Raw genomic sequence first — 26633 nt, forward strand, 5'->3', positions numbered from 1 at the left:
GCAGACAGCCATTAACACTTTTATTAAAACTGTATCAAATACTATTATCACCAATATCAGCACCGTGAGCAGCGTATCAACACTATGGTGAAAATAACCACTTGCTGTGGGTCTCAGAAAGAATCTTGTACAATTTAAACACCCACACAGAAGATCCGGGCTGAACTTACACGTATCCATCTCTGATGAAAGGGGCCTGGGGCTGGAGGCTATACGGCTCCATCTTAGGCATCATGGCCCAGGATGGCCGGTAGAAGCAGTTCTCCGGGATCTTGAGGGGTGGCAGGAACTGGCTGGGGAGGGTCCGCAGTGGGGCAAACATGGAGCAGCCCATCTGTGGCTGGACGGAGGGGACACGGTACACAAATGAGAAGTCCTGGAGGGGGGGATTGGGAAGACCTCAATGCAAATGTGTTGTGGTAGATGGAGTGGAGGGAGGAAAAGCTTCTTATATAGAATCCCATAATTCTAAATATATGTTCATATTATCTTAGTGCCCTATCATATAAAGTATAATCTAACGTATAATCTAAAGTATAATCCTAAACATCTTTTAGATCATTTTGACCACCAAGGTTTTAGTAGGGTGGGTGGTAGTAGCCTACTGGGTAACACACTCGCCTATGAACCAGAAGACCCAGGTTCAAATCCCACTTAATACCATTGTGTCCATGAGCAAGACACTTATCCCTGAGTGTCTCCAGGGGGGGACTGTCCCTGTAACTACTGATTGTAAGTCGCTCTGGATAAGGGCGTCTGATAAAAACTGTAAATGTAAATGTAGCAGCTTCCTGGGGTATAAAAGCATTTGTAATATACTAATATATTTGATGGCTGAGCAGAAAAGTCATGCGATTCCATGAATATACTCATATGTGTAATGAAGTTTTTCCACTCACCCGTATGTCTTCAGGCTTGGGACTGGCCAGGCCCTCCTCCACCTCCATCCTGAAGTCAGTGAGCTGATTGCAGGAAAGGGGTCCTTGTGGGTGCTCCAGCATCATGGAGGGTGGGGGAGGCTCCTGACTGGGAGTGTCCCTGTAGGTCATGATGGGCGAGAAGGCTGGGTGTTGCTCCAAAGAGGGTGGCGTGGGGAACATGCGCTGGAGATCTGCTACTGCTGAAAGGAGGGAGGGAAGAGAGTGATAACCAAAGCTGTTACTGTTTTTCACTGCTTTTCTCACCGATTCTTTCACGATTGTTACTTTACATAGCACCTTCATGAGTGTGTGCGTGAAAGTGTGTGTGTGCATGTCTGCTCACTTGAGGGGTATGGCACTGCAACTCTCCCTTCTTTCCCCAGGAGGCGCTCTTCTGCTCCATGCACTGTAGCCCGGGTCAACTGGTGGTTTGGGTTTGTGGCCTAAACATGGAATCATTGGGGAGTGGGTTATTGGATCATCTTAAACATACTTATGCATACTTTTGACTACAGAGGCCACAGTAACTCAGATTCAATTATGTTCAATTATTTTCTCGATTACTCATTAAGCTTAACTGTGCTGATTTCAAACATGTCAATAATGTAAACAGTCATAATAAAGTGGCAGGATGATGCATAAATATTTTATATATCTGATATTAAATATCAGATTTAAAAAAAATAAAAGGAGTAAAAGGAAGATGCCCCAAAGTTGCATACCCCGAGTTCATCCTCCTCTTCATCAAATATGTTCTCCAGGTCAGAGTAAAGGACGACCAGGTCGGTCTCCCTGGTGAGAGAGGGGTTGGCTTTCGCACTTGCGTCATCTTGAGCTGACTCTTCTGCCAAAATTAGAGGTGAAACTTCAGTTTCAACTGAAAAAGTCAATAAAGAAACAGGACTTGTGTCTCCTGTCTCTTAACCAGACTTACCTGATTTTGGCGCACTGTTGAATATAGACATGGCATCTTTCCCATCATGCATTGCACTATTGCTGACCATCTCCTCTCCCTGTGAATCATGGATAACCAAGTTAGGTGTAATAATGACATTCTATAGTATGTATATTTATGTTCTATACATAAATATAGAACATGCAAACCTTGCTCTTCCGACTGGGGTCTCGGCTTTGCCCCTTCAGTCTCTTGCAGGTTGGGAAGCTGTACTCTATGTCTCCCTCTTTGAAGTCATAGGGGTCATCTCCGGGATCACCCAGTGCCTCCACACCCGGCTGCAAAAGCCCCAAGGTGCTGATGTGCTCCCTTAGTCGCTCCTCATTAATTTTAAAGCGCTTGTGTGTCTTGGTAAACAGTCTGGTGGAAGAACAAGAACATTTTTTATTTTATTATTTCTTGAATATTTTGTTAATAATCTCTTTGAGTCTGTGCATATCTGTGTTTGCACGTGGTTGTGTGTTTGTATTGTGAGTGTTTGTGAGAGATCTCTTTGCTGTGGTTCTCTCGGCCAACTTTTAACACTACAAAATGGTCATTACAGTTTTTTCATTGTTTATTCTTGTAGGAACCTGTACCTGTCTGGTAGACAGTTAGTAATGTGATTGAACTGGTCCAACTCATGGCTAGTCAGTCATCTAAATGGATACAACTAATTAGAGTTGCAGGGAAAACACTACACATAGGCCCTTTATGGATAAGACTGTCCACCTTTAGTCTAGCACCATTTTTCATCACTGAATAGTTAATCGCACAGAGTGTTACACCATAAACACAGATGCAAAGCACAGAGACACCATTTTTAAGGGAACACATTATCAGGCGACAGCGCTACAGCAAATGCAATAAAAATAATGAAGAAACACATGCATTGATCACACCTCCCAGCAGGGGAGGAAATCTGGTACAAGCAGGATGAAATTAAAAGAACCCAGAATGTTTGGTGGTAGCCCAACAAATCCACCAATCACTAGCTGATCCACAAAGTACCACTTTCTTTATGTACCTGTGCATGCATGTCCTGGTGTTACTTGAGTTAATATCATCAGATAAACAAGTAAATAAAAAATGATGTAAATGAACTGTAGCCACTCCAGTTCTCAAGAACCAAATGAAAAAGCAATTTAGAAGTGCACAATGGAAAAGCACCCATATGGCTAATGTGACATAATGTGTGTGTGTGTGTGTGTGTGTCACCTCTTCAGTGCAGATCCATCTGTGGCAGTGTCATTCTTGCTCTCCACTCTCTCCGGACAAGGCAGGTCAGGGGGTCTCAGTTCACTTTTCTGAGCACACGGCATCTTGTAGCCCTTCCACCAGCCTCCCCCTGCATCCCTTGGGCCCAACGAGGCCACGTACCGTGATGTCTCACTCAGGTCCAAGGACCCGGGGCCCAGAGGTCCCTCCGAACACTGAGGTAAGCCAACAGGTGTGTCCAGCACCTCTGGGTCTTGCGCTCGTGGGTGAGGACTTAGGGTGGGAGGCAATGGGGAAATGGGCGAGTGCATAAGGGACTCCGATGGCTCTTTACGCATGGTCAGCATGGGCTTGGGTGGGTACTTGCACCCAGGAAGTGGATCCAGAGGAGGGTCCAGGGGAACCAGGCCGAGCTGAGGTCCTGTCTGTGTGGAGTCATGGTCAGGGTAGGACTCCTGTCCCATGGTGACACGGTGGTGAAAGGGCGTCACAGCAGCTCGCTTGGCCAGTTTTTCTGACTTGTCTGGCTTTTCGGTGGTCTTGTGCTTGGCCGATGTGGGCGGAGGCAGGGCTGGCACAGACGAGGAGGAGGAGGAAGGTGGCGTGGGGTTGGCTCCTGACGCAGAGTTGGCAGCCGCCGAGCCAACCTGCTGCTGTTTGTGCTGCTTTAACCTTGAAAGACGAGAAGGAGAAAAACATCATTTGCAACACTCACCAAAGGAGCAGAACTAGGGCAGATAATTCAGCATCATTAAGCCACTGGAAGATATATCCTGAAATTACACAAACCCAGAAAAACAAATGCTTCATAATCAAATATGCTGCATATGCAAATGGATGGAAGGATTGCCTTAGACCTATGAGTCCCTGTCCTCCAAACAGTGGAACTCTGCTGTTGCTGGGCAGCACAGCAAACAGCTCTGGCTTTTTAAAGAGACAGGATGGGCATGATAATGGACACAAGGTGCCAACCTAGAACAGCTGCAGGGCACTCGCTCCCCAGAGCCTGTGAAGTCCCACGTGGTCAGCCCATTTGGCACTTCCTTCTTGGGCGTCATGCTGCTGGACAGACTGCACCTGAGGGGAGACAGGGACAGTGACAGTAGTGCCTTCGTGGCTGCCAAAATGACAAGCTCCGAGAGCAATATTACCGCGGTGACACTGCTGTCAAAACAGACCATAATACTCCTTCGCATCCAGCCAACCTTTCACTCATCCGCAGATTTGTGTCAAAAATACATTAAAGTAATACATAATCATGAACAAATCATTGTAATAATCCATTTTGACTTGCACTGTGTATGTGTACAGTGTTTGAGAGCCATATTTATTCTGTGGTCTGATTGCCATACTGATCATCCGGTTCGTGTGCATTAACCGCACATAAAGCTTCCATTTACCATCTTCAATTCGTGTTCTAAATTAATTATATTAATTCATAAACCATAAATTGACAAAGTAATTGGCATTACCATGGCTCTAGAATTGCCCAACATTGCCCAACAAGAATAACATTTACCAAATAATTAGCATATAGATATTTTTGTATTTCTGGCAGCAGCCTTAATCTGGAGTCATACCTGCACTGCAGTTGGTTTAGGAAGCACTCCTTCCATGCTTGGTGGACCATCTGATTGCTCAGCTTTTTTCCAGCGTGCTTTGGGCTGAGCATCATGCCTCCCTCTTGGCTGGGGACATTGGAGACCGCAGTCTGAAAGACACTGTCACCTACAGAAGATATCGAGACATGTAAGGGAATCTTAGAGAATCTTAGACGTAGAGGCATCCCTACAAAAAAAGTTGCTTGGGCAACTAATGATAATTTCCCGTTCCTGTTCAATTCATCACAAATTGTTAATTAAGACACTGATCATCTGGTCCAGGAAGTGTCTTTTGGAAAACACATTTAGCATTGATACAGTACACTTTGGCTATTACTCTGCACCATATAATAAGGGAGCAGATTAGGGTTGTGCTACTTACTGCCTGGCTGCGGATTACATGATAGTTTTGTGCTTGTGTCGAGATTAGGCTGAACGAGGCTGCCGGGTTATTACTTTCCTTAGAAATAGGTGCCGGCTGGGGTCATTAGATGAATCAATGAGAGCAAGTGCGGCTACGATCACATTGTGACTGAGCGTAAATGAGATGGAGTAATGGGGTGATTATAATGGCTGGAGCTGTGTAGTTATTCACACAGCATTTAGGCTTACATAATAACTCCACAGATTCCTATTGCCAGGGCAATTTCATAATAGAAACAGCAAGTTACATTGAAAGGAAGGTCTATGTTACAAGTGATTACACTGCAGTAAGCTCCAGGCTTCGGGGACAAAAGACAACAAAAGTCCATTTGCTTTTAATAATAACTTACACCACAATATTTAGGTTTCTGTCAGGTTTGGCAGGAGAAGCTCTGCCTACATGCCCTGAGTCGACATTTCTTGCTCAAGACTGTTGGTATATTAGGTCCCTTAAGCAAAGACTATAAGAGAGGAGACAATCCTGAATCGATTTCTGTAATGGCAAAAATGCCCCGACCCTATGCTCCAAAAAGTCTGCAGAGCTGACACACGTTCACAGAAGGACAATCAGGGAAAAAAAGCTTTTTGACAGTGAACAAACTTTGGTTTTAATCAAATTGACTAAATATGTAGGTTTTAAGTTCCTGTGGCCATTGGATGTGGATGTGTGAATCTCTACCCATACATTAAGTCCAAAACATCCACTTGAGGATATGCTGAGTGGGGAGATTTCCCTATGAGGACTTGGTAGAAGGTCTTCTTAACTGAGGTGAGTTACCTGTACAGGGCTGTTCAGGGGAGGTGGGTGGGGTGAGGGGAATGCCGCAGCTGTTTGGGTCTCTTGTGGCCCCCTGGGTCCCTGGAGCTGTCTGGGGCTGCTCCACTGGCAGGTCACCCTGGGCGATGAGCACAAAGGCTGCTGGGTAGATCATTCTCACACCACCTGGGAAGAAGAGAAACAGAAACCAAATTACCACCCAAAACCATGTTGTCAATAATAATTATCCACCCGTACAAAACAGGACACACCAAACAGATGTGGTTCTGACTTTCGAGTTAGCTGCTGGCTACCCCACCTCCTCTCAACAACCATCTTAGCTAAATGAGCAGGTTTCAGCAGTGTGTGGGGATGGTGCTTTGCTCAGTGGCACCTTGGCGGTTTGGGATTCGAACCGACAACCTTCTGATTACAGGTCTGTTTCCTTACCCATTAGGTCACCACTACTCCAGTGAAATTTCCAATGAATTCCAATGAAATATGATATATCATCAAGAAGCTGTGTTGTATTAAAAGCAACATAACACAGTAAAATAATAAAAGTAAAAAAACGACAAAAAAAATACAAGGTCAGTATTTATTAATAAAGGCCAGTATTGTATTAATAAATACATAGGCCAGTGTCAGTGTACATCAACCAGATCAGGTCCGCACGTACCCACAATGACCTCCACAGCGGCGTGACTGTTTGGGTCACAGATGGAGTCAGATGCTCCATCACGCTCAGCCTCCTGTCGTCGTCGTAGCACCGTTGGGTAGAAGTGGCTCCACTCCTCCATCAGCTTGCGTACGGCCGGCTCACTCATCTTATAGGCCTGGCCCGTGAGTGTGCCGCACAGCCCGTATGGACTCAGAATCACTGCCACAGAGAGAAGAGATAAAACACACATATACACAAAAAAAAAAAAAAAAACATTAAAGTGTGTCTCAATATGCAGACACACTTCTCACCAGTCGTTTTATTTAAAAAACAAAACATACACTGTCTGGCCACTTATCCTTACAAGTTTAGTCACAAAATGTTGCCCTTCGCACACATGATTCAGCTGTAGCAAGGCATTGACGCCAATGTTTTAATTGGGTCTTTACACATTGGTCATTAGACCAACATCCAAAAGATCCAGCCAGCTGTGGTCAGAAACTGTCCACTGATGAAGGGATTAAAGAAGAGGCACAGAGCTGTATAGGCTCACTCAAGAATAGGGAAAGTGTTTCAAATAAATTGCCATGTGAATAAGGGTTGGTTAGGACAATGCCATTGGACAATGGTTACATTATAGCACCCTAGCACATTATTAACACATAACAGATAAATGCCTGTCCTAAACGAAATCGGTGCAGAGTATGCCACCTTGCACTGGGCTGGAGGAGGTCTGGGCCAGTCGCACATGCTCAGTGCTGATGTGGTAGGCCGGCTGGTGCTGGGCTATCTCCACGCTGGTGCACACATTGCTCTCCCCATGCAGGAAGAAGGTGAAGGCACAGGACAAATGCTCACTGGGGGGAGATGTAAAGGGCAGGTCACAACACTTTCGTTAAAAAAAACTGAGCAGAGGAATCTTTAAGGATAATTATTGCATCATAATAAATTGCTCTAACCCAGAAGAAATTACACTTTAAATATTCTGCAAAGTTCTTCGTGCAGCTCATGTGACAACATGTGATCTGATGCTCCTATGACATTGGTTCTGAAATGGCATGTTAATACAGGTAAGATTACACCCATTTAACAACTGTAATACTGTAGCTGATATAACATTTAGAAAATATCATCCCAACCATCATTTAACTTCCATGATGGCGTTTAAATCCATTGCGAAATCTTTGTCATAATTAGAAAATAAATTTTTGCTAATTGTGCTATATCCCCCAATACAAAAGGGTTATGGGTTAAACAGAAAAAAAAAATCACACTTGATTTCATTATTATTACATTACATAAGAGTCACATCTTTGTAATAATGAATTAGGTATTTTTAAAACAAACAGCTGAAAGCCACACGTCATTTAAACCAAAAGAGATGTGCTGCAAATGACCTGTAGAGGGAGCTATTGCAAGTGAATCCGAGGCCAGCCTCCGTGGCACATAGACATTCCTCATGCTCACCAAGAAAAACAGAACACTGTGGTCATAACACACACACAGACACATATAAACACACACACACACACACAATCACACACAGGCTTGGCGATGTTCTCACTGCATTAGTCTGCTGCTGGCTTTCTCTACTACATCTCACATTTAAATAATTCAGATCCCAGTGGCGAATAAGCTGAGGAAATATATAAATTTTCCACACAACTCACACTCGTGACACACTCCTATCCCTCTCTCTCTCTCTCTGCCACTCCCCCTTCCTCTTCCTCACCAGCCCCACTTGACTGCTTCATAACAACATATGAAGAACTATTTATATTCTCTACACCAGTCAGGCAGAACACTAATCTACCGTACGCATAAACCACATAAAACACACTCACACACACAAAGCATTTTTACCTACACCTATGTGTAATCTACCCTAAACTCAGCAGTCAAGGGCAAATCATTGCACTTTTAGCATCTGAAATTAAATCTCTCCTCACACAAGTCTCCCTCACACACAAACACACACACACACACACACACACACACACACACACACAGTTTCAGCCTGTGGGCTATGAAAAGCTTACTTTTTGTCATTTGCTGTTGTGTTGGGTTGTATGTGGACCAGACAAATGTAACAAACTAGATGAAAAGCTGTATTTTGTGTGTTTCTGTGTGAGAGAGAAATCGTCTGCTCCACTTAACAAGAATCTAGAGATCTTAGAAAAGATAATGACTGACATACATCTTTAACATTCTACATTTCAACAATATTGAATACATTTACATTTACAGCATTTATCAGACGCCCTTATCCAGAGCGACTTACAATCAGTAGTTACAGGGACAGTCCCCTCTGGAGCAACTTAGGGTTAAGTGTCTTGCTCAGGGACACAATGGTAGTAAGTGGGATTTGAACCTGGGTCTTCTGGTTCATAGGCGAGTGTGTCACCCACTAGGCTACTAACACCCTGTTACATTTAACTGTTACATTTTTAGTCACCAGAATACATCATATTTTCCAAACAGGAAAATGTTTGCATAGTAATCCAGCTGTTTAGCAGAAAATGTAGTAAATAACCACTAGATCGTAGTTAGTGTGTTGCCATCATCCATTGCGGTTGCTCTATGATTAAGTGATATATTATAAACAGACTCTTCGGAGTTTATAAAATAATTTGCAGTCATTTACTGCACACAATCTTAGGGGGCCACTAGTAATAAAGTGTGACCCACACAATTATTTCTGTCCATCTCGTTTTATCTGTCCTTGGGTTCATTTGCTGCCCCTGTGAGATTAAGAAAATCCAGATTGTAGTGCAACCTCGCAGTAGTGCTAATTAAACCCCCTCAGCAGCAGATGGTGAACACTGTAGTCCTACCTGTATATAAATATCTGTATATAAATATTTTATAACTATAAGGCACTTTAAATGCACTTTATAAATAGAATTATTTTACAATTTACAGTACATTTAAATTGATGGAATTTAGCAAATACCCTTATCAGTTGTTTAATATATAATAAAGCATGTTTGATAAAACCTCTTTTTTTACCTTCAGGACTGCTTTGTTCATATTGTCATCATTAAAGGTGCTTCATAAGATGCTCATGAGTAAATGATAAGAAAGGGTTGTTTATTACATAATGTCACATATTTTATTTAATATTCATGTGTCTTTAATTTTGTTCCATAAATGAGTAGGTGCATCCAAAGTTTTGACTGGTGTATATACACTTATGCATTTTTTGCAAGGTCAACGTGACTCTGAGACCAATAATTTCTTTACATTTTATGATGCTACATTATTACTTGCAATTGACCGTAAAAAACAGAACAAGTGGAGACAACAGTTCCCAAAAAATCTGCTAAATGAGGGTAATGTCCAGTCTGAACTCCTCAGGTCTTGCTTCTTCTGTGTGACAATCAGACCATGCAGGAGGCAGGGGGGCTAGCCCTAACATTTAAATTCATTAGCCTGTTTCCTGAACTCCTGATGACCACCGACCACCACCATTCTAGCTGAGAAATGAACCCTGAGTGGTTAACACCATCTCAAAGCCAGGTCCTTGTCACCAGAGCCGTATTGATTTAAACTCGGACTGCAATCAATGTTCTCAAGGGGATTCATAAGCCACTGGAGCACCAGTCACCTGACTGAAAAATAATTATCGGCCAACTGTGGTCCGGATTTAAAAGACATTTTAATTTAATTGTATTCTCCCTTTTTTTTTTTTTTTTTTACCAGCACCTGACTGCCCTTTCTTTATCACTCACCAAACAAACAAAAATTTTATATGTATATATATATAATTATTTGTTTGTGAGTTTATATATATTTATTTATATATAAATACATTTATCTGGGCTTAATTGATCAGCAGCTACCTGTAATCTTAAAGGCTGCAGAATTATGGCACCCTGAGTTATTGGACACACGGCTCTCATAACCACAAGAAGACACTCATCATGGTGAATAATTAGCGGCAAGTCAAGTACTTAATACAGATGATTAAAGATGTGTCCTCCGCCGGCACTGCAGGAAACCTGAATTATTATATCAACTTCACGCTGCTGAATGACCGAAATGCAAATAACTGAAATAATACCAAAAAAAAAAAAAGCATATTAAACCACTCTTACCCACAACACCATGTTTAATGTGTGCCAACGCCGCTGCAGGCCTGTTCAAGGTGCTGTTTTGGTGCACTCGCTCCATGGTCCAGTAGATATTTAGGGCTGGAGCACGGTTTGATGACTAGGCCAGAGGCAATCAGAGACTCTTACAGTGTAAACCACACAGATTAGGTCGCCTCGGTCACTTATCGATCCCACCAGACTCGCAGGTGTCATCAGTATCTTCTATTTCTATGGCTTCGGCATCGGCGATGTCTAGAGCTGCATGTGCAGATCTTTCCCTCACAGTCAAGACTATATTTACTCTATTTACTCTTCAGTTCTTAAAGAAAAGAAAAAAATGCTCTGCAGAGAGCAACTGAGATTCTTCTTTTTCTTTTGAGAAAGGACATGAGAAAGGACTAATTCTGCGCTGCTTGTTTTGACAGATCCGTCAATTAGAAACAAGACGAGTGAGGCAGACCCTCAGATCTGGAGATCTTATCCACGGCCTCACAAGAGCAATCAGCGCGAGGGGTGGCGTAGCGTTTGGCGATACAACGCACACAGCGCCTTTTTCTTTTATGTGTGTGTGTGTGTGTGTGTGTGTGTGCGTGTGTTTTATTATTTTTAGCGACTGTCACCCCGTCTCGAGCAGCGGGAGATAGGGATATTTTCAAACGTGACAAACGACGGGAGCCACCAAATCACGATTCCGGGCATTTGTCTTAGTGGGAGAAATCCCCCCCCATGTGTCCTTTGTAGAGGACATAGTGTTACTCAGGCACACACACACACACACACACACGCACGTGCACACAGAGGGGAAATGCTCTTTATCCCAGTGTGTGCTTACACTGGGCATGAGGCAGACGGTGGTGTGCAGCGGCTGCTGAGTATGAGCTGAGTATTAATAAAAGAACAGAAGTGATTCTGGAGCCTGGCCCCAAGGTGGAGGGGAGGGAGGGAGAGAGAGAGAGGTGAAATATTTGAATTATTCACTACAGCGCAAACATCTCACACACTCACTCACACCAGATTCCTACACAAGCACACACTTAATGCTGAGATCACAGGAAGGTTTAATGGTCTGGTACCGAGCGCAATTAATGCTTTTATGCTGAAATCAATCAGGGGCTGCGGTGCGGCCCACAAACACGGTCACTCCATTTACCCTCCCTTAGGAGCGTGTGTGTGTGTGTGTGTGTGTGTGTAGCACCATGAGTATGTAGTGCATGCCAGAGGTTGCCCACACTCTGCATCACGGGCTTCACGCTCGGCACCAAACAAATGCCAAACCCTAAAAAAACCACCGACAAACACTCGGCAGCGCCGATATTATTTCCTCCACACGCACATCACACAAAGCCAACACGCTTCCCCATTCTTCTTCTCTCGACATGTCTTAACCCGAGGGCTAGAACCATAAAACACAGGACCATAGTTCGACCGCAGCTGGCTTCCCGAAAGCGCGCCGCTTCTCCGTGGACAGCGCTCCGCGCTGAATTTCAATCGGGTATTATCTTAATCTTTTTCGGGATTTAACTACTAACGCCCGGCGATCGGTCCTGCGCTGACGAGCGACTAATCAGTGCCGCGGCCGTGCCAGCGCTGCAGCGCGGTGCGCCGTAACTATGGCAATACACCCACAGAGAGAGCACCGGGCCGTGGTGATACAAGGACCAATAACAGAGCATTAACCGCCCGTGCCGATGCATCGTGGCATTGGTACAGTAGCAGCGTCCACGCTATCGTGCCATTACAGGAGAAACGCCACCTGTGCCCTTAGAGGGGCGGGTCACCGCAGATCAACACGAAAAGTGACAGATGCCCTTCAATTAGCTGTGATGAAACATTTCTGAAACATCCTGATGCCAGGGCTGTCGTCCAGGGCAACAATGCACCTAAGTGTCACTCAGTGGTCGCTGATTGTGAAAATGGCACGTGTGGATTTTTTATTGACAGACTTTGTGTTTCATGTAAAAAAAATTATAAAGCAATGTAACAAAACCAAAGTGTGCTAGATGCTCAGTATGTAAGTGTGTGTTTAATGGAACCCTGGGGAAATGTTAAACATTTGCAATATGAACTATGGCTGAATCTATAAATTTTACTACATAAGCTATACAATCTTTATCTATGCGTTAACCGGCAAGGCAGTAAAAATGAAGAGGAATGCATTGTGTTGCCGTGGAGATGTATGAGCATCATCTTTATTGGGCCCCCTTTCCAATTTCATCAGACAGGAACAAAACTCTTCGGTCCTAAACTCAGAGCTCCTGACTACTGGAAACAAACCACGTTGTCTGGTCAGATTTGATAATGACTTTATCAGGGTGTCATATCAAATAAGTTAAAATTCAGACCATGGTAGACTTAAACTATTCCCTGTCCTTGTCATTTTAATGGTGGAATACTTTCCACTCTGGCCTTGCATTCTACAATTCTATATGGGGTTTGTGACCTAAATTGTCATATCATTTTGACAGGTTTATGGTAAATCGGTATTGCCAAAGCTCCTGTTTCTGGCCTATAAGACAGGTGCCATATATGACAGCTTATTTTTTGTTCCTTGCAGCTGTTTTGAATGCCAATTGGCACATAAGATTTCTAAATCACTGTGAAACATGTATGAACATAAAGCATGCATAAATTACACACAATTATCTTGGAAATGCTAACAGCACTAATCACTTGTTTAATATTAATATTACAAATAGTCATTTGGTTGCCCACAGATAAAAAAGTACAGTTGTGGCCAAAATGACACAAATACAGTTTTCACAAATCATGCTGGACAAGGCATTGTTCTTCACCAAACTCTTCTTGGATGTTTGGGAGAAGTTGCTGTCGGAGGATGTTTTGGTACCATTCTTTAAAATTGTGAGTGAGGCCACTCCCTTGGATGAGAAGCAGCCCCACACATGAACGGTCTCAGGATGATTTACTGTTGGACTGATGGTAGCGCTCACCTTTTCGTTTTTTCTTCTCTGGACAATCATTTTTCCAGATGCCCCAAACAATCGCAAAGGGGCTTCATCAGAGGAAATGACTTTACCCCAGTCCTCATTGGTCCAATCCCTGTCCTTTTTCAGAATATCAGTCTGACCTTGATGTTTTTCTTGGAGAGAAGTGGCTTCTTTGCTGCCCTTCTTGACACCGGGCCATCCTCCAAAAGTCTTCGCCTCGCTGTGCATGCAGATCCCGTCTGCTATTCTAACTCCATCAGCGTGGCAGAATGATCTCCAGCCTTGTGCTCCTCAACACACTCACTTGTGTAAATAAGAGGATCACTCACCAGGTCCTTTTGTGGCAGGGCCGAAATGCGGTGGAAATTGTTTTTTGTGGATAAAGTTCCGTTTTCATGGCAAAGAGGGACTTTGCAATTCATCTGATCACTCTTCATACATACTGGACTGTATGCAAATTGCCAGGATGAGAAACAGAAGCAGCAAACTTCGTGAAAAACAGCATTCGCGTCATTCTCATAACTTTTGGCCACAAGTGTATTATCAGCAAACGCTGATTATCTCGTAATCATCACTGTAATTAACCAGTCCAATTAATTAGTTGACTTAATTTATATTTCTTGATCATACACAAGCTTTCATTAAACGTGATATTTGCGTAGCAGCTCGTCCAAGGTCCTGCCTCTCTAAGCAGAGCTACAGAGAATCCTCAACGGCTGCAATACAGCGCAATATAGATACTGCAATCACCACAAGCCAGCGCTGGCAGATGCAGAAGAAAGCAATGAACTCGACAACAATGATACAGCGAACAGCCCTGACTGGATGCTTCCTGGATCGGTAAAGACAGAGGTTGTTAAAACCATTTGTTGTGCATTTTTCTCCACCCGCCACGCTGCGATTCTAACTGGTGATCCTTACAATATGTGATACTAGCATGAGACGGCGCGATATTTTTATAACTGCAAACACGTGTTATTTGCCAATTTGTAAACTGCCTCAGCGAGAGCTGCTGTGAAAGGACAAGGTCTTCCGGAGTCACACACCAATCACATGAGCGTGTTGTGACAGATTTGCACTCTCCAAAGCAGCAGCGACAATTCAGCGGGTTCACAAACCCACTGCGAGGGTCTCCCCGGCTGTCAGCGAGTGCATCACCTTCAAACGGGGAGATTTGCGCTGTGCTCACACACACACACACACACACACACACACACAGCAGTCAACAACTCCACGAACAGCTGTACTTTATAAGCCGCTACAAGCGCATGGCGTGGTGGCGGATGATTAGCATGAGACACGTCTTCCCCGAGCGCTGCTGACCTCGGGCTGAGATTTTATAGATGAAAGGGGAAGGTCAGGGAACGTGTGGAAAAACTGATCCCAGATCAGCACATGAGTTTCTCCAGCTGCGGAAACGATGCCTTTCTACTGAGAGTGTGTCTGGCGTTCTCGCTCTCTCTTTCGCTTTATAAAATTATATATTTATTTATGGAAACCCCCCCCATACTTTGCCGAGGTAGCGGCACAATGACCTCGTGATGTAGCCTGACACCCTTTGTCCGTTGCCAAGGAGATGGCTAATGTCTCAATGTCATTCGCCTCCCTCCTGCCTGCACTCAGGCAAGGGAAACTGTCCAGACAGAGACAGAGCGAGAACGTACGGGCATACATGCATGCACGTGCACACACAAACACACACACACACACACACACACACACACACACACACAAACACAAAAAAAAACTATGAACATTCATATTTATAACATCACCAAAACACACACACACCAGTAAAATAACATGTGCTAAACTAAGATAAATGCACATTAATTGAACACTTGCTGATAAAAAAAAAAGAAAAACAACACACACACAGACATGCACACACACATGCATACAATGGACACACATACAAACACACATTCTCTCAAACAAGGTCCTCAGTGATAAAGAGAGGAGATGTGCACAAAGACAAACAGATCACTTGCAAACGTGAGTGTGCGCCACTTTAACACCCGTCGCACACAAACACACACACACAACGTGTAATTTAAGGAACTGCGTTGTGTCTCCTGCAGCTCTGGTCTCTGTGCGGCCGGATCATTATGCATGTAGAGACGCAGCCGCACGGCATGGAGGTGACACATCAGCCCGGGCGGCTTGTTAAAGCATGTGCTTAACTCACATGGCACAAAGGCAGAGCCTGACAAAAGCAGCAAGGTTATCAACACAATCCAGTCATTCACTGTCAGCGTAATGCCTAATTTATATAGCCCCTGCTCTCTCACTCTACCTCTCTTAATTCTCTCTCTCTCCCTTTCCCTCTTCCTCGCTCTCCCTGTGTCTGATGCAATCCGTTACCAACATACTGTGCGCTCTTTCCTTCCCTCTCAGACACAAAGAAAGGATGGTGAGGAGTCTGGGTGGAAGAAGGGGGGGGGGTGCGCATTTCTTCATAGATGTGTGCCAATCCTTCCTGAGCCTGATGGGCACACAACATGACTGGCACACAGATGGATGGATGAATAGAAGAGTGGATGGATTGATGGATGGATGGATAGATGGGGTATAAACTACACCCTCATTTGGCCAAAGTGACAGAAGTTTTTAGCCTTTGAGTCTGAGAGTTGGCCATGGCACAAAAACAGTGTGTGTGTGTGTGTGTGTGTGTGTGTTTGGCACTAACCCCATAAATGCTTTATCCATCATACAAGTGTCTGTTTTGGCATGTTACCACATATAAATCTGAATCAAGAGCAACTGTTTTTGTCTGTGTCAGTATTTTTGTCCATTTTGTGACTGTGTGTGTGTGTGTGTGTGTGTGTGTGTGTGTGTGTTTTTGTGGAATGGTGCAGTGCCCCCCCCTCCTTCCTTCTCCCTCCCGCTCATTCCCCAGAGCAGCCTGTTCCGTAATTCACTCCCCGGCTCTTGGTGGCTCGGCGGGAGGGAGGCGCAGCAGCTGACAGTGTGTTCAGACAAAGCTGTCAAACTGGGGCACAATCAGGTGGGTTTTACGGGAGAGTCGACTCCTCTCGTCTCCTCCTCTCCACCGTCCTCTCCAATCCTTGACGTCTCCTCTCCCAACCACCACCAGAACCACAGTGCAGAGCGGACTCAGACCGTGCTCTCCGTCCATCCCTGTCCCCCTCCCTCCACCTCCCATCAGCATGAGCCTGAGCCCCGGCAGCCGTAAAAATTAGCGGCGGGATCGCTCTGCGTCGCTGCTCTGAACATCTCCATCAGGATTACACACAACACAGGAACGCGGGGCAGATCACACGCCGCCCGTCCCGTCAGCAGCAGTGAGAACAAAAGAGTAAAGAGAGGCAGGGAGCAGGCAGCTGGATACAGGAAGTGACAGGCGCTGACACCCACAGTTTATAACAGGCGCCCCACATGAAATCAGCGCTGCTCTACCTGTGCTCTCACCCAGCCAAACCTGCTGATGGGCTGATGGCGAAATTCGGATTATTGTGCATAAAATATCTATATTAACATGTTTCCGGGGCAAAACCTATCATGACATAAGATCTTGTTTTTTACAAAAATAATATAATGAGTGTACAGTGTACACAAATCCACATTTTAGGCATCATACACTAAATATTTTCCCCAAAATTGACTAAAAGCATTTTTTTATTTTACTTTTTATTTTGTCATAAAATGTATGGTTTTAGCAATTTTAAGTAAAACTTAATCCCACAATAATAATAACAATAACAATGTATAATTGAGTGTCTTACTGTACCTAGATGAGTTTTTGCCAGTGTTTTGGACACTGTTCTATTTTTGTTTTCTGATAAGGGACCAGCACTATGAATTTTTTATGAATCACCATCAAAAGAAGCTCCTCTCCACTCTCTCCACTCCAGATCCCTGGCCAGCTGATGATGTGGAGCCACTCTGCTCTCTGACACCACAACAGTTAAGAACACTTAAGCGTCACCTTTTAGATCCACAACCTGTTTAACGCGCGTTCTTGACAACTTAACAGCATCCAGTACTGAGCTGCCACAGCTGGAGAGCATCCCCTCTGTCTTTATATCACACACACAAACACACATATGCACACACAGGATGTCTGGCACCATGGTTCTCACACACTGTCGCCCTCGTCAACCTAAGGAGTGTCACTCCCACCTGGTGCCACTCTGTAGAGACCCAGAAATGTCACCAGTTTGCAGGTGCCAGTAGCCTCTGGAGATGCTGGACACATCGAGGGAGCAATTCTCTCCATCCCCCTCCCTTCCGTACACACACACACACACACACACAGTCTGCTGCACTCCCTGGTGGTGGCTGTGCGCTAACACTCTGACAACACCGCATCAGGGGAGTTGCCACAGCGTGAAAACGTTGCAGAAACGTTCCCTGAGGTAAAGAGAGAAGAGCTCACCTGCTGCCGAGGTGCTTCTCCTGCAGCTCGTATGGCTTCACGAACCACCTCCCAATGCGCACAAAGTCCTTATCCATCAGACACCTGCCACGAAAAACCCAGCAGAATAAGCCGCAGATGGACTGAATGTTGGGTGAAATGTAATCTTTAGTCACTTTAGTCAGAAGTAACTGAAAAAAACTGAACATCATATGCAGGTCTTAACAGTTCTATGGAACAATCTGGCTGACAGCTTTTAAAGTGTTAACCTTTTCTTTGAGATCTGATATTGAACTAAATAGCATGATATTTTGGGCAGTATCACCCAGTCATAAAAGACAGACAGACAGGTAGATACAACATATAGATACTATAATTCCAACTATACATTACTTACACCATTTAACTGAGCTAATTCTTAAATTAAAAAAAAAATTCCTTACAAATTACAAAATATAGTGTCATAAAAACAATTATTTAGCATTACTGACAGCCAGATTCATATTAACTGTGAACTGACATAGTTAAGATAATAGATAAGATAAAAGATAAGCTAAATCTTTATTGTCATTGTCACTTTCCAAGGAACAACAAAATTTAAGGTACAGTTGACTCAGTGTGAGGCATGTAGTTACATGCCTCAATAAGACTTAAATAACAAGCAAATACAATAGTAGCACAAATAAATATATACAAATTACAATGGTGTAAGGACATAAAATATTGCACTATTGGACAAAAGCTGTTTTATGATTTGTCCTCTGTATCTGTTGCCTGATGGCAAAAGCTGGAAGTGGCAATGACCGGCGTGTAATGAGACCTGTGAAATTTCTTCCAGGGTGGGGAGGGGGCAACCAATGTTGTTTTAGTTACATCATTTCTAATTGTTCATTGCATATTATAACATTATTTATTCATATATTAATTTAGTCGTTTTGGGTCATAACTGACTGGTGCCAGACACAATAATATGAAATGTCATATTATATTAATGCGTTATTACATTATTTCCTTTTTTATTTTATTATTACATTTACAATACATTTTTAAGTTAGCACTGAGATAACTGACAGCAGATTTACAGACTGTCTGTAGAGGGCAAGGGTTTGGAGGTTCGGTTTGAGGTTGGGGTTACCTGATCATGAATTGATGGCTAACTTGCACTGTTGTCAGGGGGATTTATAAATATTGCTGTTGACACGCCGGTGCTGTCGGGCTGACAGTGTGATTCATGGAGTTCACCTAAGAGGCTGCTGACAGCTTGTCGAGGATTTACTGATGTTCTACTGACTGCTTGTAGAGTAGAAAAGACTTTTCTAAACAGCCACAACCCACCATCAATCCACCACCCAGATGAGGGCAATTTTCCTGTTAATTTATTTATCAGGGAGGTGGTGAGGTGACCTGTGGCATCCGAGAAGTGGAAGTGGAGACGATGAGGGCTGGAGAAAGGGAAGTGGGCGTGGTGAGTGGAGCCCTACCTCTCCAGCAGGTTGTGAATGGCCTTGAAGAGGAGAGTCCTGCACTCGTATGACAGCCCGCACTCCCACAGGCCCTCTTCCACCACTGCAAAAAAAAAAAAAAAATTATAACAATAATTAAAAATATGTACAATAGCAATTACTCAGTCATACTGAGAATTAATTATGGATGATTATGTGAATATGCAAATTGCATTTATCTCTACATGGACCAATTGTACGTTTAAATGTCAGTTCTACATTGCACATTCACAGAAATACACAAGAGACATGTTCTAAAACGCGGTTGAAGTCCAGGAGAGTAAATTATGATTACGTGACTGAGGAAACAATGCGTGTTTAAACATGCGAACACACACACACTCAGGTGCTTGACTGCAGAGCAGCAAGGAGCATTAACGCAGCCAGGTGTCATGAGAGGGCAGATTTATCAGATCAAACCTCAGCAAGGATCACTGTAACAGCGCCACACTGGGGCCAGCTCAAGCTTTCCGGCACAGTTGAGATGCGTCGTGGCGGGGGGGGGGGGGGGGGGGGGGGGGGTGTCTCTGTGAGTGTTCTGAGCCGCTGTCAGCTCCACTTAGGCAGCACTGTGTGAGGAGACAGTGCAGGACTGGCCTCGGCGCACTGGTCAGGCTGACGGAGAGGACTGCCTCGTCAGCAGCGGCGCCCTGCGCCACTGAAAATCAGACCTGCCACAGCAGGGCAGCCAACGTCACTACACTAACCGCGCCAGCACCTCTGCACCTCTTTGTTCTCCGCCGAACCTGGAGGGGCGAGTTGTGAGAAAGATTTCACGGAAGAGTGGGTGTTCTGTTTGCTCACAGGGTGGTAGCGGAACAAAACAGAAAGACACACACATGCACATGCATATAGAGGGAGGAGAAGTGCACCTGAGGGTGAAGGTGAATTTGATTTATCTATTTATTTTCCCTATTATGATCAACATTGTAATTTGCTTTGTTGATATTTCCCTCCCTTTTATCTGAACACTGGAGTGAATGAAATATCCTTACTCGCCAGAATCCCCCCCAGTAACCATGGCAACACTGACTGTGAGGACACGGCTCCACAACATTCGAGTCCACCGCCGTGCCACCTCCCCCTCCTCCACTGTTCTATTGCTTCCAACCCCCCACCCCCGAACCTCCATCTCTCCCTCCCACCCTCCTGCTCCAGGGCTCAGACAGGAAGCGCAACTCCAGCCAGATATTTTACACGGGAGAGCGCCGACTCCATGAGCTGCATGCCAAGGCCTGAGCAAATCCCCCACAACAGCCTAAGCCACTCTCCCTCTCAATATTCCCCAACTCGGCACCAGCCTTCCCTTTTCTTCCTGGTGCCAGCCCACAGCAGGTCTGCATCTGCCCCATTCCACAGCATGAACATGCATACGTACACACACACAAATGAATAGACCGCAGCATAAACAAATAAATATTTCTCAATTGCATCTTTCTATTAATCAATAACCAACCTCATGACAATATTACAAAACAATGTTCTAATAGTGCTAAACAACAGGCACTATTAAATAATATTCTAATAGCATGCTAGGGTTTAACAGTCCCAGTTGAGGAGGGTTCTCAGACCTTTCCTGTGAAATTCTTGTGAAATCTGGCTGTCTAATTATCTAACCAGCATCTCAACATGTTGAAAAGGGCGTTTTGATGTTGAAATTCATCCAATAATGGACTTGTAATAGCTGCCACAGAAATAGAAAAGCATTTTTAAAGTGTAGATATACACCCAAATACCCCTCTCAAGTCAACCACCAACTCTTCTGATCAAGCACAGTTGATGGGAGCTGGTGGGATTCCCCCTTCTCCAGACCCCCTGACACCCCGATGCACTGATACGGGATGCCAGCATCTGCACAGCAGTGATTTACGCCGCTTCCCTGAGCTGGGAAGACATTTGATTTAAGAGAGGTAATTACATTCAGTTTTTAAAGGGAACTAGGCTTCCTTTTAATTTAATGTGATGTGGCAGTCAGTGTCTTAACCACAAAATCTCTTTTCATTGGGTTGAGACAAATAATTATCCGCCAAAAAAATCTGATATGCCTCTTCTCCACATCTTATAGTAAAACGAGAGTATATTTGATCCACTGTTCTTTTCACACCCCTTCAAAGGCCATGCATGACTTTTTAAAAGTGGGAGTGATTTCATCTCTGCCAGAAAGATCCTGTTTGATTACAAAACAAAAAAAGCAGAAAGAGAAGATTCCTCAGCCACACGTCTCTTGAACAAGTTGATGTGGCTGAGGCTCAGCCGACAGGCTGCTTTATGATCGCCTGCAGATTATTGTTAGTGGTGTTATGGCCGTTTACGTGTTTCCTCCCCCTTTCTCTCCGACAAGGTTACGACTACAGGATGGAGACGGGTCAACGAGGTGGACCTGGGCTAATCTCCGGCAGCCTCCTGCGGCTGAGGGAGAGGCTTTCCACTCAGAGATTCCCTCAAGGGATTGCAGTTTCTCATGTGTGGTGCAATTTTGTTATGGTTATGTTCTAGTTTATGTTAAATTAATCCCTTGGGATATTACTGTCGTAATTTTTCTGTTCAGGTTAGTGGGGGTCATAACCGTAGTAAGGCGGCATTTTTATGGTCAGCGATAGCACACGTGGTTAAATGCCAACTTACATTTTAGCATTGCTACACTGGGGGCCTGTGAAATTCAGAGTGAAATAAAAAAATGCCATTGTTCATCTTACATCACTGACCTCAGATGACCCTGTGGTCCACTGAGGTCACCTGATCAGCTGCTGCTCTGCGTCTCAACTAGCTGCCTGGGGGAGAAACATGACCACTTCTGCATGGCAGTACAGGAATTGGAATTGCCTAATTCTGCGTGCGCATTTGCCACCAACATTGTCTAGGCCAAAAACCCAGATATTTTCCAAGGTGTTTTAAATCTAAATGCTCTTTGTGTCACATTCTTACTTTATATTCCTTTGTTGTATTTTATTCATGTACAGTATTACTTTTGCCATTTTCACTCTTTTTTTCACCCTCTTTTTTCACCATGTTCTTTTTAACAAAGTACTGTTGTGTTTCTCAGAAACTGGACTTGACCAATGTTGGCTTCGCAAGAGACACTCATGTCAGTGAATAAACCACTGAGAGTTAACTGGAACATGATTTAATTTTCATTTAATGACTCTTTGTAGATTAAAAAAAGAGTACTGTTCACATAAAAGACTTTACTGTGATAACTTGCATTAACCTTCTTGCATAATTTGGTTATTTGAATAATTTTTCATAATAAGTTGCTCCATAAGTAATAGTGGAACCAGTATGCTAATCCTATTCAGAATAAGTCAGAAGATGGTCTCATGTTCTTTAATTTGCAAATAGCTTTCTATATATTTTTGTTACACGTGGTACATATTAGGATAATCAATTACATCAATTAGAATTGATATTTTTAATGTATTCTTTCACCATCTGTCTGAAACAGACATAATTTGTTTTGCCATTCATAGGAAAGTTTGCGTTATTCATAACAGGGACATTCAGTCTCCAGAAGCTCCAGCACATGAACGAGCCATTCAAGTTCACTCACAGCTACTCTGTGTGAAAAAGACGCTGCTCAGAAGCTGATAGGTCCTTATCGGGCCCAAGCACCTCTATGCTGGAGCTTTTAAGTGACCCCTCCGATTCTGGAGAGGCTCTGACCACAACAGAGCGCCTGTTGGCCGTCGAGAAGCTGTCAGTGGGAGTGGAGTTGCCACACAGTTTCACATCTCCAGACCAGCAGTGTGTGGGTCGCCAGGCCTGCTGTGTGGCGTAGAGATAACACTGATGGAAAGAAGGGTCAGTGTGTGAAAAAGAACATGGGAGAAGAAATATGTGTTTTGAATGTAACTTCAGAGAAAATCTGTTAAGTTTACACACACACACACACACACACACCCACACACACACACACACAGTCCTCCACAATGCAGAGTGGCGTCAGCTGCATGGCCCCCCAACACAAATTAGTTGTGATGGAACTGGGTCGCACTGCTCCCTCCTCCTCTTCCTCTTCCTCCTCTCAGCCCAGCCTAGCTGCAGTGCAACCCAGCAGCCACTAGTGGGAGCTGTGAGCAGATATAAACAAAACAAAGCTGCCATTGACCCTGACAGGAGTTGGAGAGGTGGCCAGCGAGTCGACCAGCACACAGCAGCAGCATAGTTTTCTGCTCTCTCTGATTTTTTTTGTTTGTTTTAGAATTCAGTATAATAATTTTGTCCTGAATTCTCAATCAATTCGAGCAGAGCAGTAGCCCCGGCTTCCTCATCCATGGCCTGGGCATTTGAGGTGGAGGTGGCTGCAGCTTTTATTAATGATCGGGGCGAGACTGAGCAGATGTGAGAAGCACAGGCTCATATCTCACGGGCGGGCGTGTCAGAGAGGGACCCCGCGCTCCCGCTAATGGGCCGACACCACCATTAGAGCAGATTAACAGGGAGGGTAATGGAGCAGCGCTCTCGGTGGGAGGATGGCGGGGTGGGTGCAGCGGTGGCAGCCACTGACGAGTGTGGAGGGTACAGAGGTACCATCACTCACTAGCACTGGGCGAGGACCCGGGTCACCTGCTCCAGTACACCGACCCGCAAATAAATTGTAAGTGAACCTCCAGAAACAAGTTAATAACCAACTTTACATCCTACGAAAAACTTAATTTGGTCTATTCCTAGGCAACAGCCATATTGCAATGAGCTTCAAACACTGACCATGTTTTCAGTGTCCAAGTATTAAATAAATTTTACATTCTGACTGTCTGGAACATTCTCAGATCACTGTGGAATAACAAACTGACGTCCAAGTAGCCAGAGGGAACACTGTACTTAAAGAACCAGGCATAGTGAGAAACAGTGATTTAAGTCACTTTGGGTCATTCGGGACAATGTTCTAAGGCATTTCCTTTACTCAATACTTTCTTAGAATCTTAGTGATGAATGATTAACAAAATTTTAAGGACAATGTTTAAAACATTTGACTAACGGAGCAAACATAGTCCACATAGACACCAGAAGAGACAGCAAGTTCCATTACACCCACATGCACCACAATATCACCAGACCTGGCTGATGATAGAGAACACATAGTATATTGGATTGATAAATTATACAGACATTTACAGTAGGGGTCAGGAAATATACAGTGATATATTGTGACATGACCATTATCAATACACTGGTACCTACAGTGGTATTCTGTTGGGACCCTGGGCAAATATTCACAGTGGGCCCTCCAACCAGTGTTCATCACCACAGTTTAAAGCTTTTGTCAGCCCTTGGGGGTCCCCCGCCGGCCTTGGGCCCCAAGCCGTTGCCTCTGGGTACCTGGACACCCCTGGGTATCCAGTATCCATCTATTAAAGTTGATGCTGAACCCTTAGTCCAGTGTATAAGGAGCAAGTTTATAGCAGAAAAAAGGGAGGAAATGAAGGCAAAATACCCCATACAGCAGTGATCTTATAACAATATTTTTTACAAAAAATGTTTAAACTTTGTTCATAATTTGTTCATCACTCTTATGCTGATGACACCCAGCTCTATCTGTCATTCCCACCAGAAGATGCTACTATAGCAACAAAAATTTCGGCCTGCCTCTCAGACATATCGGCATGGATGTCTGAGCGACACCTCCAACTCAACCTATCCAAAACCGAGATTCTGATCTTTCCGGGCAACAATTCTCCTCAGCAAAACCTTTCAATTCAAATTGGATCCCTATTGTTAACACCCACGGCATCTGCAAAAAGCCTTGGAGTTTGGATAGATAACAAACTGAGTTTGAACCATCATGTTGCTGCGATCTCCAGATCCTGCAGGTTCACTCTCTACAACATTCGCAAGATTCGGCCTTTTCTCTCACAACAGGCTACGCAGCTCCTCGTCCAGGCAATGGTCATCTCCAAACTCGACTACTGTAACTCTCTCCTGGCTGGAGCCTCTGCAGTCACCATAAAACCACTCCAGATGATCCAAAATATGGCAGCCCGTCTCATTTTCAATCAGCCAAAATACACCCATGTTACACCTCTTCTTACCTCCCTCCACTGGCTCCCGGTAGCTGCTTTGAGTTCAAATCCTTGATGCTGCCTACAGGGCTGTAAATGGAACTGCGCCCTCCTACATCAACACACTACTACCTAGATACACTCCTGCACGCTCTCTCAGATCGGCAAACGAAAGGAGACTAAAAATTCCTTCTTCACGGGGTCTCCGATTCCAATCATGTCTGTTCTCCGTTGTTGTCCCTGGCTGGTGGAACAACCTGCCCTCCTCCACACGACTAGCCGAGACTATCACCACTTTTAAGAAGAAGGTGAAAACCCTCTTATTCCAAAAATATTACAGACAAATTTAACACATACACATGCATACACATTGAACAAACAAATACAAAATGTATAAATACATTATAATTATTATAATGACAAGTCTAAGCCTTATCAGTGCTCTTAGTTTGTATACTCGATATTCTATAGAAATCGAACGAGAATTGCTGGTGTCTTCCCATTGTAAGTCGCTTTGGATAAAAGCGTCTGCCAAATAAAGTAAAGTAAAGTAAAGTAAAGTAATTTCATTTGTGTTTCTAATTCCTAGTAAGAAAATCAGAAGGGTTGTAGCCTAGTGGGTAACACACTCACCTATGAAAGTAAAGTGATTGTCATAATAATACACAGCACAGCACACAGTGGACACAACGAAAAGTATCCTCTGCTTTTAACCATCACCATTGGTGAGCAGTGGGCAGCCATGACAGATGCCCGGAGAGCAGTGTGTGGGGACGGTGCTTTGCTCAGTGGCATCTCAGTGGCACCTTGGTGGTTCGGGATTTCAACCGGCAACCTTCTGATTATGGGGCCGTTTCCTTACAAGCTAGGTCACCACTGCCCCCCACTGAACCAGAATACCCAGGTTCAAACCTTCAAAAACCACTTACCAGCAATGTGTCTCAATGGTGCGACAGTAAAAAATTTAAGGTCGCACCGGTGCGAAGAGCCGTTCTGAGGGAAAATTCTGTAGACTCAATGTGGTTCACGCAACAAACACGTATTAGGTCCTTGTTGTATTCTAAACCAATCGGAGATAATGAAGGACGAGACACTCCTCTGATTGGCTGTGGTCCATGTACTCTTGTACTACCTGAACTGCACACGTTATGAGTCATTTCTACATTTTCCCACACCTCTGTGGAGGTGTAGTTCCATTTTTTGC

General features: G+C 44.2%; 1 protein-coding gene across 3 annotated transcripts in view; it reads right to left on the reverse strand.

Moving 5' to 3' along the window:
- The window catches only part of LOC114786155 (mediator of RNA polymerase II transcription subunit 13-like), a 69252-nt gene that overhangs the window by 9852 nt on the left and 32767 nt on the right, over positions 1 to 26633 (reverse strand). Inside the window, exons 3-16 of one of the 3 annotated variants that reach the window (XM_028973019.1) lie at positions 19413 to 19497; positions 17953 to 18036; positions 7226 to 7371; positions 6533 to 6733; positions 5875 to 6039; positions 4653 to 4800; positions 4045 to 4149; positions 3073 to 3744; positions 2025 to 2235; positions 1855 to 1933; positions 1643 to 1764; positions 1264 to 1363; positions 900 to 1117; positions 171 to 376 (exon numbers count right to left, since the gene is read on the reverse strand). In XM_028973019.1, the coding sequence (XP_028828852.1) occupies positions 171 to 376; positions 900 to 1117; positions 1264 to 1363; positions 1643 to 1764; positions 1855 to 1933; positions 2025 to 2235; positions 3073 to 3744; positions 4045 to 4149; positions 4653 to 4800; positions 5875 to 6039; positions 6533 to 6733; positions 7226 to 7371; positions 17953 to 18036; positions 19413 to 19497 (2542 nt within the window). Of the gene's footprint in view, positions 1 to 170; positions 377 to 899; positions 1121 to 1263; positions 1364 to 1642; positions 1765 to 1854; positions 1934 to 2024; positions 2236 to 3072; positions 3745 to 4044; positions 4150 to 4652; positions 4801 to 5874; positions 6040 to 6532; positions 6734 to 7225; positions 7372 to 17952; positions 18037 to 19412; positions 19498 to 26633 lie in introns of all 3 variants that reach the window. The other 2 variants (XM_028973020.1, XM_028973018.1) reach the window with 2 other exon arrangements.

Source organism: Denticeps clupeoides, chromosome 3 (genome assembly GCF_900700375.1).
Source record: "Denticeps clupeoides chromosome 3, fDenClu1.1, whole genome shotgun sequence".
Lineage (NCBI taxonomy): Eukaryota > Metazoa > Chordata > Actinopteri > Clupeiformes > Denticipitidae > Denticeps > Denticeps clupeoides.